General features: G+C 48.8%; 1 protein-coding gene across 1 annotated transcript; it reads right to left on the reverse strand.

Annotated features, from left to right (window-relative positions):
* Positions 1 to 3,850: 3,850 nt before the first annotated feature.
* Positions 3,851 to 9,863, reverse strand: Aqp8 (aquaporin 8). Its single transcript, XM_050143315.1, has 6 exons — positions 9,699 to 9,863; positions 9,352 to 9,599; positions 7,867 to 7,993; positions 6,606 to 6,820; positions 5,136 to 5,270; positions 3,851 to 4,529 (listed from the first exon to the last, which is right to left on the reverse strand). Exons 1-6 carry the CDS (start codon positions 9,708 to 9,710, stop codon positions 4,481 to 4,483), a joined length of 786 nt encoding a protein of 261 aa, XP_049999272.1. The 5' UTR covers positions 9,711 to 9,863; the 3' UTR covers positions 3,851 to 4,480.
* Positions 9,864 to 11,691: the final 1,828 nt, after the last annotated feature.

Here is an 11,691-nt window from a genome sequence, read left to right on the forward strand (position 1 = left end):
GATTAAAGGCGTGTACTGCCACTACCACCCGACTCACATGGATTTTATAACCTGCTGCTTTGTGCTACAAACTTCAATACTATCCAAAGACTTCAAGACTTTTGATTGCTGGGTCACTACAGAGTGACAGTGTCTAGATGTGTCTCTGTAGTAAGTGGCCAAAAAGTGTAGCTCAGTATGGCAGTTCTTCTGACCTTCCCTTTCGTTACAGAGTTAAGTCTGTGGTGGCTTCAGTATAGCAACTGAATACAAGATTTCAAGTGTCTAAGAGTGGTGCATTCTGAGACCCTTCTATAGAGAAAACACTAAACCACATAATGTGAAATTAAAAAGATGAATTCATATCCATGCTGGGATTATAGTTGAGAAAACGAAATGGAAACTGGATTGTGAAACTCAACTGTAAACTTAAAGTGCGAAGTTATAATATATGTCTTTCTGTTCCCATTTTAATGGAGGACAAATGGACAAGATCCAAGGCAGAAGACATAATAGTCCCTTACTCTGAAACAGAAATTAGACCCTGAAGTCAACCACAGTTCATCTTAGCAAACTGATTTGTCCACATACTGTGACCTTGAGTAGCTCCAAAGTCCCTTAATGCTGCTGGAAGAGGAGAATAAGAGTGCCTGCCCACATTTGTTTCCTGGGGCTGCTATAAAAAATTTCCACAAACATTGGAACTTAAAACGACAGATTTATTCTTCCACAGTTCTAGAAGCCAAGAGACATAAAGTTGAGGTATCCGCAAGGATGTGTCCCCTCCAAAGGCTCCACAGGAAAGATTTCCTGCCTCCTCCCTCTTGTGCTTGTTTCACATGTTGTTGACTTGTGACCGTCTCCCCGTTTTCCTATGTGCTCAGTAACTGCATTCCATGTGACATGTGTCATTTTCTGTGTCTTACAGGAACTCTCTCTGTATTTAGCACCCAATGCCAATATAGCCTCATATTGATAGGTCCCTTACTTGAATCTACAAAGACTATTTCCAAATAAGATCATATTCTGAGGGTCCAGGTAGACAGGAACCCTGCCAGCCTCAGAAGCCCTGTTAATTTCCAGCCCTTTTCCTGAAGATGCTGATGATGGCCACTCAGAATTTTGGTGCTTTAAAGATAGAGAGATAGATACGGACATTTTTGTGCATAAGTGTGGACTTTGTACTCACCAATGTAATGGAGCCTTTCCTCCACTTTTACCCTGGGGGCTTTGTTTAACCTATAGAAATGGGGGGAGTTTTTGTTGTATTTGAAATGGTCTTTCCCTGGAGCTTCTTCATAGTATCAAAATGCTTTTCTTTCATAAATGATCCATGATTTTTAAATTTTTTTTCCTTTTTGTTGAAAACTTTTCAATATATCCTGACCATGCTTTTCCTCCCCCTCAACTCTCTCAGGTCCTCCCCACCCACCCAACTCCATGCCCTTTCTTTCTCTCTTTATTTCCAAAACAAACAAAAACTCACACAGGAAAAAAAAACACTAAATCAGAAACCATAACATATGAGCAAAAGATCAAGAACACAAAAATACACAAACAAAGCAATATGAAACCAAATGTCTACAAAATTACTACTGAGTTAGTTTTGTGTTGGCCATCTAATGCTTGGCATGAAGCCTGCCCTGAAGTATGGTTAAAATACCCAGTGAGATTCCTTTGGAGAAAACTAATTTTAACTTCGCAAGCTAGTGTCAGTTGCAGATAGCAGTTGCAGATAGCTTCTCATTTAGGGATGGGAGGAGCCCATGTCCACTTCCCCACTTTAACACTGGGACCCCATCCAAGCTTGAAACTACAGGCACTATGTATGTGGGGTACAGTCTCCGTGCAGTCATGTGGACATCAGTCCTGTTGTGTCTGGAGGGCACTGTTTCCTTGGAGTCCTCCATCCCCATTGGCTCTTTAAAATGTTGCTAACTCAAACAAATAAAAATAAAATGTTGCTAACTTCTTCTACATAGATTTCTGTGCCCTAAAGTGAGGGGTTTGATGAAGACATGCCATTTAGAACTGAGTTTTCCAAAATCTCTGACTCTGCACACTGTCCAGTTGTAAGTCTCTTTGTTGGTTCCCATCTACATTACAAGAGGAAGCTTCTCTGATGATGAACAAGGCCCTGACCCATGGAGACAGCAAAACATCATTAGAAGTCATGTTATTGCTAAATTCCTTAAGCAAAACAAAATCATTGGTTTTCACCTAGGCCACTGTCCAACCTAGTCTCAGGTTCTTGGCCACCTGAGCAGTGTCAGACATGGCTTCCACCTCATGGATGGGCCTTAAATCCAATCAGAAAGTGGTTGGTTACTCCTACAACACTGTGCCACTAGTGCACCGGCATTCTGTGCAGGCAGGCCACTATTGTACATCTCAGGGTTTACAGCTGGGGCGATGGTTACCTCTCTCCTCTGGTACCTTCTAGTACTATGAACACTAATACTAGAAGTGGGGGTGAAACCTCTAGTTAGACACCAGCTCGACTTCTCTGTGTTCAGTTAGCTATGTAAATGGTAGTTGGAATGAAAATGGCTTTCTTTTTTCCTTTCTTCCTTCCTTCCTTTCTTTCTTTCTTTTTTTAAATCTTTATCCATAGTTCTTTTTTTTATAATTTTTTATTTATTTTTTATGTACACAATATTCTGTCTGTGTATATGCCTACAGGCCAGAAGAGGGCACCAGACCTCATTACAGATGGCTGTGAGCCACCATGTGGTTGCTGGGAATTGAACTCAGGGCCTTTGGAAGAGCAGGCAATGCTCTTAACCTCTGAGCCATCTCTCCAGCCCCCCTTTCTTTCTTTCTTTCTTTCTTTCTTTCTTTCTTTCTTTCGACAGCTTCTCTGTGTAGTCTTGGCTGTCCTGGAACTCCCTACTGGTCTCAAACTCACAGAGATCCTCCTGCCTCTGCCTCCCAAGTGCTGGGATTAAAGGTGTGTGCCACTACTCCTGGCTTATTCATCATTTCTTAAAGTGTCTCTCAGCCATTTGTGTTTCATCTTCTGAGAACTCTCTGCTTAGTCCTGTACCCCATTTTTTATTTGTTTTCTTGATGTCCAGTCTTTGTAATTCTATATATACTTAAGATACCAACTGTCTACTGGGTGTGTAATTGGTAAAGCTCTTTCCCATTCTGTGGCCTGCTACTTTGTCCAAATCAAGGTGTCTTTTGCCGCACAGAAGCTTTTCAGTTTCATAAGATCCTTTTTATTGATTGTTGTTCTCAATGCCTGTGCTGTCCTTTCCTGTGTCACTGAGCTCAGAGTTATTCCCCACTTTCTCTTCTGTCAGATTAAAGTAGCTGGTTTTATGTTCAGGTCTTTGGTCTATCTGGACTTGAGTTTTGTAGAATGATAAGTGTGGACCTACATGATTCTTCTACTTGCAGCCATCCAGTTTGACCACCATTTGTTGAAGATGCTGTCTTTGCTTCAGTGTGTATTTTTAGCTTCTTTGCCAAAATTCAGGTGTTCATAGGTATGTGACCTGCGTCTGGATTTTCAGTTTGATTTCAAGCTTTGCCCCATCCCCTCATCACCCCAGTGGAGGGCAATGGGTGTGGGTTGGTCCATATCCAGACAGCACTGGGCATTCATCAAGGCCCTGGGCTCTACATTCGGTTTCAGCAGGGTCTTCTGGCTAGAGTCTAAGAAAACAAACATGGTGCTCCAGGCTGAGTGTACAGTGGGTTGGCCTGAGCGCAGATAGGCTCTGAGTGGGACCACACTTAAGTACCTACATTGGCTCTGGAAAACAGCCTCCATTAGGCTTAGCCAGACTCTGTGCAGCTCCACCAGGGTTTTATTTCCTCCCAATCCATATCCATGTCTTCAATGAAAGAGTTGTCAACAAGACCGTGGGAAGGAAACACTTTTAATTTAATACGAAGTCACATTGGCCGCTGGGGAAGCCAGGAGGTCTTTGGGCTCCTGAAATCCCCTCTGTAACAGTGGGATCAAGGGGAAAGAAGGTAGGAAGAGCAGGAGGTTCAGTAGCAAAGTGCTCACCTAGTATGCATAAGACCTTGGGTTCCAAACCCAACATATATATATATATATGGGGGGAGGAGAGAAGGGAGAGAGAGAGAGAGAGAGAGAGAGAGAGAGAGAGAGAGAGAGAGAGAGAGAGCAGTTTGCTTTAGCAAACACTTTCTCCACATGCTCATCTCTCCTGTGACCTGCCCTCTGAAGCAAAACTCTTTTTCTGTGTGGTCTCCACCTGTCTTTAGGCCTTGCTGGCCATACATTCCCAGCTGCAATCCATGGACACAAAGGAAATCCAAGTTCTGGGAGCATGCGCAAGACATAGCAGCATCCTGTCTGCCTGAGAAGCCAGGCCAAGGTCAGCTGCTGCCCCAGTAGCTCTTCTGAGCTCAGCCCTGCAGGAAACGATCCCGATTGTCCTGTCCTCGGCTCAGGACAGGCAGCTGAGGACACCAGGCAGTGAGGAGGACACCAGGCAGTGAGGATGCCACCAGCAGCGCTTCACCTTGCCTTTAGGATTAGGCGGGTTTTCTCATCTCCAATGAAGAGCCTAGAAATAAATTGTCCTGTAAGGTCTCCATTCCCCTGGAAGAAAGACCCAGCCCCCATTACCAATCCCCGGGCCCAGAACTCTGTAGACAGGTGGCTCCCTGAGCTCAGCCCCCTCAGGCAGAAGGACGCTTGTGGTGGCCATTCAGAAATCAGCAACAGAGTGATTAGTGGTGTCTTACAGCAGGCCCTGGGCATGGCCTGAGGCCACTGCACTACAGTGTGTCGTGGTACAAGAAGGCCACACAGCCAGCCCAGATCCAGCCCTCTTAGACACAGCCAAGGGAAATGGGGAGGACCTGCCTCGAGGGGTAAAAAGTATATTCTAAATATATTGTACAAAAAAGAAAGAAAGAAAGAAAAAAATTAAAACTGTCTAAATGTGAAGCCCACCCATGGGAAAGGAAAATCTATGAGATATTCCAAGTCCCCAGAAATATGTCTCAGCACTACTTGGAGCCAGAGCCACTCATGAACATCTGACTCCTAACTCCAAGAGTCAGTCCCCTTATAAAGAGAATTTCTGTCACTTGGAGCCAATGGCCGAGACAGGGCCAGTTTAGCGAGGGTCAGTCTACCAGCTGGAGACTCCCTGTCGCCCTCCTACCTGATGAGCAGTCCTACAAGGAGGCCAGCCAGGAGGGGGCCCAGCCAGTAGACCCAGTGGAAGTCCCAGTAGCCAGCCATCACGGCGGGTCCGAAGGCGCGAGCAGGATTCATGCAGGCTCCGGAGATTCCACCCCTGCAGACACAGATACACCAGCATCTCAGAAGGGCCTACCTCAAATCCACATCCTTAACAGATCTACAGTCCACCCCACCCAGGCACCCCCTCTAAACTCCCAGGGGCTCCTGGGTGGATCTCAAAGACTGTAAAAGGCAAAGGGTGATTCCTACGTGACCTTCATACAGGCCACTCCCCACACATTCTAGAACAATATCCAGAAAAAAAAAAAAAAAAACACCTGCTTAGTCATGACAGGAGTTAATAATGGAAACATCCCTTTCCAAAGTCTATAAAGCAAAGTTCGAGGAACATCCCTCACTTTGGAATCCAGTTGACCTACATTCAAAGTCCAGTCCAGGCAATTCTACTCTGTAACCTTTGTCTAACCTCTCTGCGTGAAATGAAAGTGCCCAGCCCATAGGCTATAGCTAGGAATAGATGACAAAATGTGCGTGTCTTGAGGATCACTGTAGCGTGACGGACCCATTGAGGTCCTCATGCCACAGATCTGTGCCCTCCTCCTCCAGAAGGGGGCATGTACCCCAGGCTCATCAGTGGAGGCTTGATTACAAGGTGTGCCTCTAACTCTGGGCTCTGTCTGCAGACCCCATGCCTTCAGGCTGGGCCCTGCAGCCTTCACTGGGTTCTGTACCCGAAGCCTGTCCGAGTGGTAGAGCACACTTGTAAGTAACGCAAGTGCCACTAGAGGGCAGAAAAGCACCGCTACTACTGATCTGCATTCCCAGCGCACCCGCGGTAGCAAAGAGGCCTGAACACCGAGAAAGGTTTGGTTCTGTCTCCAAAAGGAAGCAAGGATCTGAACTTTTGGAAGTGACCTCTTACACACGTCATCAGATTGTGGGTGACTGTCCCAGGTCTGTCACGTTATTTAGACTCTCAGTGACCCTACGTCATTTCTTGCCTTTCTGAACCTGTTTGGCTACCTGAGCAATGGGAAAAATGATTCCTTACCCAACTTTGTCTCCTTAATGCCTCCCAGAACAAGAGGCTCAAAATAAAATAGGTGGGTAGAGGAAATTTTTGGTAAGACTGATGTCCTGAGGAAATGTTTTATTTCTACTGCAGAAATTAGGAACTTTTATAAAAATCCAGGTCTCTGACTTAGCCCTAACTGGAGGAGAAGGGTCACCACATTCCCACACAGCCAAAATTCACCTAACACTGTCTGATGCCACATACCCCACCACTGCCCGTCACCTGCTCCAAACCAGCCCACTGTCTCCGTTTGCCACGCTTCCCTGGCCCCTGTTGGCAACTGAAGCTGTAGTCTTCAGCCCTGATGTGGGCCCACATCTGGGCATGGCCATCACACTGCTGAGGGACACTTACCCTGCCAGTATATCCACAGTGACAGATAAGCCAATAGAGAATGGGGCCAGAGGACTCTTCGTCTTCTCGTTGACAGCGCCCATACACACGGCCAATACCAACAGCATCGTCAGAATGATCTCTGCCCCCAGGGCTACTGCCACCTGCCCCTGCTCCTGAACTGCTGCAAAGGCTGCCCCAGTTGCATTCCAGAACCTCTCCTCGGGACTCACCGCCTGTGGAGAAAAACCACTCAGTCTAGGACGGAGAGACGCTGGGAGCTGGGCACAGGGGTCTACCAAGCAGACCTGTGTTCCAACCCAACTGCAATCGGACATATCCACACCAACACCCAGTTCCTCTCATTTGTATGTGTGACTTCGGGAGCTACAAGACCTCTCTGAACCTTGCTTTGCTCATCTGAAAATTGAGGGTAACAGGTGTTGTGTCCTAAAGCCTCTGCTGCTTTATATAACCCCCTTTGAGGAAAAGAGCACAAAACTAGCCTGCCTCACGAGCTCTGGAAGCCGAAGATGTGGCAGGCAGGACCTGCAGGCTTTGAGGAAGGCTGAGTGAGGGATTGAAAGGGTCAGCCTCAGGGGAACAGGCACTGCTGGGTCAGAAGAGGGGGAGAAGGGAAGAATGGAAAGGAGGAGGGAGCACCAAGGGGGGGAGGGAGGGAGGGAGGGAGGGAGGGAGGGAGGGGGGGGAGGAAGGAGGGAGAAGTAGGAGGGAGGGGGAAGTAGGAGACAGGGAGGAAGAGCAGGCAGAAGAAGCCCGTGGAATTATGTGTAGAGCTTATAAAATCTTCAGCCCAGCCTGGGGATGGCATTCTATGGCAGAGCATTTCTCTGGCATGCCAAAGGCCCTACGTTTCATCGCCAGTGCTGGCGAATGGGGAGCCTGCAGCTAAGAAGAGCTTGCTTTTTTAAAAAACGCTTTTTATTTATCTTTGTGTGTATGAATGTTTTGTGCTCATGTATGTCTGTGTCCCAGATGCATGCCTAGAAACCACAGAGGCCGGAAGAGGATGCGGGACTCCTGGAACTGGAGGTCCAGCTGATTGTGAGCTGCCAGGTGGGTGTTGGGAATCAAACCCACATCCTCTGGAGGAGCATCCAGTGCCCTTAACCATTGGGCCATCTCCTCAGCCCCAGGACTAGCCTTTTTGATTGGTGGAAGGATTTCAAGCATAAATTGAACATCAACCCAAGAGTTGGGGAGGTGAAGGGAATCCCATCGGAGACAAGCCAGCAGACCAGTCCCAACAGGGATCACCAACCTTAGCCAAGGCAGACCCAATCAGTCCCCCAAGCAGCTGGGCGATCCAATAGGGAAGAAGCAGCATGACGTTGAGGCCTCCGATCAGTGTGACTCCCAGCGACACAGCAGGGTTGAAATGTCCACCACTACAACCAAGAAGAGAAGGAAGCCTTGAGGCCAGGTCCAAGGCTCACCACGAGGTGAGACTATGTACGCTAGCCTGTCCCTCAAGCTGGGCCTGCAGGCTGGACCAGCTGAGCCCTGCTGTAAGCAGAAATGTAGCAAATCCCCCGTTTTCCCAAAAGAGCCTTGTGGTGGGATGGAGGCTCAGAGGGAGCTGGGGATGGGTGGCCAGACCCTAGGTGGCCTTGGGGACAAACACATAGGGAGAACATCCATGAATTCCCCCAGACCCCGCAGAGCTTGCTCCAGTGCTCCAGATAAGGGGCCAGGATCCACATCTGCATTCTACATAGTAAACTGCAAAACCAAGACGTTGGTGTGTGTTCAGTGTGAATCTCTGCCTGCTAGTCAGACTCGGGGCTTCACTGAATCCAGCAGTTGCCATCTTCTATGTCTGGCACACAGGCTCGGTGGCTCACCTTTGTCGCCCAGCCAGGAAACCACAAGGCCCACCTAGATGAGTTATGTGCCTTCCATCCCACTCACAGCCTCCCTTGGACATTTAGAGACAGCAGAGTGGTCATTCTTGCTTTCCAGAGAACAGTGCATCACTGTCCTCACTCAGATCTGGTTTCGAGTGAGATTAGACAGAGAGTAGCCCTATCCCAGTTCACCCAGTCAGATGCCCCAAACACGATATCCACTATTACAGTTGGCTTTTTTAGGAAACCCTTCCCTCCAACCCATCCCACTGAGCCAGATAAAAGCCAAACAAGAGAAGGGTCATCTTTCTACCGTTCCCCCCCCCCAAAAAAAAAACCCTCTTGTGGGAGTAGAGCCCCAGTGGCCTTCTGTGTACCACAGTGGATAAACAAAACCTGGCTGGATCTTCTGTGCTGCTATGCTTTTCCTAATCCACTTCCACAGCACCCCACACTCTCCTGAGGCACTCAGCTTTGGGCCTAGAGTCAGACACTTGAACTTGACTCCTGGCTCCGCCCCCTCTAGCATGGACCTCTTACCAATGATGTGGACTTTCTGTTTCGCAAAAACAAAACACTCCCCTGCCCCAAGAAGAACAAACAGAACAGGGGAAATAACACGACCTATTCCGTGGGTTTATGAGAACAGAATAGCATCAGAAGGGTGCTCGGTATAGAGCGGAGGCATAGTTAGTAATAGGTGTGTGTTGGCTTGGAAAAATAACTTTAAAATATAGTTACAGTATTATTTCCATTTAACAGGCTTGGAGGGTGACCTGCCCACAGAAATCACAGGCTGCCGAGCTAGATGACCCCACTCCATATTTGTAAAACCCCCAAATGGGTACCCAAGAGCTCCCCATATTGGCACTAGGCTAACTGCTGGGGGCTGGTCTTACCTGATGTTTCCCAAGGTCGCGATGACGAGTCCCAAGGCCAGCCCATGAGCCAGGGCAGGCTGCAGGACCCCAGTGTCTGGACTGTTCTGAATGACCGAGAGACACCCGATGAAGATGAAGAGGGCAGAGCCCAAAAGTTCCACCATACACGGCTGGACGTATCGCTCATAACAGGACACCCGGCATCTGCCAGCCATGCTGGGCTCCTTCACCTTGCCCCCACCTAGGTCCACCTCACACATCGGCGTCTGCCGTAGGGAAAAAGAGAGGAAACACAGGTGGCAGCGGCCCCCAATCTGAAGTCCCCATCCCCAACCCTGGTACCTTTGCCCAGGCAACAAACTCACCTCCCCAGACATCAGTGCAAGAAGGTCCAAGCCGGAACTACCAGGAGCAGCACACTAGCTACGCTAGAATGTGCGCCCTTATCTCCAGGACAGAGACCGGTCCGCTACAGACAGCAGCTTTTAAAGGATTGGGGACGTTCCCCAAAGGTGTCCAGAAAGCAATAAAGCCTGGATGGGAGGTGCCCTAGAAGGGTAAACTTTTTTTTTTTTCTAATCTCAACAGGTCAAGGGCCACGTGGGATCAATGATTGCTGGGCTTGGTGCCAACAACGGAAAGGTGTGGCCTGCTTGCATCACGTGCTGAGCCTTCTCCATGGCCCCTTCCATGGTGCCTCCTCTCTCCAGGGTCCAAAGGTGGCCAGCGTGTGTGCACAGGCATGAGGAGGGCCCCACCAGGAGAGAACTGCACAGTTAGTAGCAGCCCACCCCTCTACCATTATCGTTCTGTCCTCAAAGGTCCTCTCGCCAACCAGGACCTTTTCCACACTCATCCTCACAACCTGATCCAGCAAGTGTGTGTGTAGATGATGGCTGACTGCCTGGGGCAGTAGACACAATGTGACACTATTGTGTGTGGTAAAGCTGGTGGACTTTGGAAACCCGGTGATGGGTGGGACCTACAGCCTCACATACTGGAAGCCAGGGCACCACCAATGAGATGCCCTCCCCGCCCCTCCCCCACCAACTCAGAGTGCCTGCATGAACCCCCAGCCCAGTATGAAGTCAGGAGCTAGTCATGCAACTGAGTGCCACTCAACTCCTTCCCCTTGGGCTGCTCTATCTGCAGATGACAGGGACTGAACCCTGTCACGGCATCCCTACAAGGTTTGGGTGAACAGACATGAGAAGGGCTCAAGGCAGCTCCAGATATATTCCCAAATTAACCCCTCATTGCACAAGTGGCCAAGCCCCCGCCCCTGAGGACCTCCGACCACCAGGCTCTGCCCACAAAATCTCTAACTGCCGTAAAGACCCCAGCCGCTCCAGAGACAGCCAAGGTCGACCCCACAGAATAGAAAGCCCAAGATCAAGATTGGAAATCCCTGTAATGCCACCCTGGGAATCTCCACCCTGGAAATCTCCACCTGGAAATCTCCACCCTGGAAAGCTCTGTTCCCCAAGAAGGCTTATGTAAACTCTGTCTTCTGCTCAGTTCTCACCTCAGCAGAGGCAGTCAGTCATTCTCCCAGTGTCTTGTGTGCGGTTTATGGGGCAGTGGGACTTTGTGGTATTCTTTGGTTCCCAACTGCCAGGATACCTTTCCTCTCAGAGCTGTGACACTTGCAGTGGGGAACCCCACCCCCATCCCCACACACACACACAAACACACACACAAGCAGAGCTTAACACTCTCATTGGAGAAGCCTTCCCTCTCAGAGCTGTAACACTCCCATGGGGAAAGTCTTTCCCCTCAAGACTGTATCACTTCCGTAGGGGAAGCCTTTCTCCTCAGAGCTGTAACACCGATCATAAAAACCATATAAAGCAGTGCACACACAATAATGTCCATCAACTTGAGAATACATACTTGGGTGTTACGGCGCACACTTGTACGTGCCAGGAACTGGCTGACAGCCTTGTACGGATTGTCTCGCGTTCACCTGGTGTAGGTACTATCTGTATGGCATGCCACAGAAGAGAAAGAGCTTTTTAGGGATGCCATAGCCTATCATTATAAAAACAGCGAGATGTCACAAAAGGACAGTGTAATTCCTCTCATATGATGCACCCAGACAGACACATGTATAAATACAGAAAGAAAGAAGAATGGGGCCGGGATAGGACTCGACTAAGCACTTGTCTAGCACACAGGAAGCCCTGGGTTGGGCCCTCTCCTTATCACCACACTGACCCAGACATGCTAATACACGCATGTAATACCAGGATGTGGGAGGTGGGCACAGGAGAGCACAAGGTCATCCTAGGCTACAGAGGAAGTCTGAGGCCAGCCTGCCTATATGAGATCTTGTCATAAAAAAAGAAAAAAAGTAGG

This window comes from Alexandromys fortis, unplaced genomic scaffold (assembly GCF_014885135.2).
Source record: "Alexandromys fortis isolate MF-2015 unplaced genomic scaffold, M_Fortis_MF-2015_v1.1 scaffold_45, whole genome shotgun sequence".
NCBI classification, from domain to species: Eukaryota; Metazoa; Chordata; class Mammalia; order Rodentia; family Cricetidae; genus Alexandromys; species Alexandromys fortis.

Excerpts from the sequence above, each read along its gene's own strand:
- Aqp8 (XM_050143315.1), bottom strand. Across the intron at positions 7,994-9,351 it reads GCGACCTTGGGAAACATCAG|TGGTGGACATTTCAACCCTG; the intron begins GTAAGACCAGCC and ends TCTTGGTTGTAG. Across the intron at positions 5,271-6,605 it reads ACTGTGGATATACTGGCAGG|GGGTGGAATCTCCGGAGCCT; the intron begins GTAAGTGTCCCT and ends CTGTGTCTGCAG.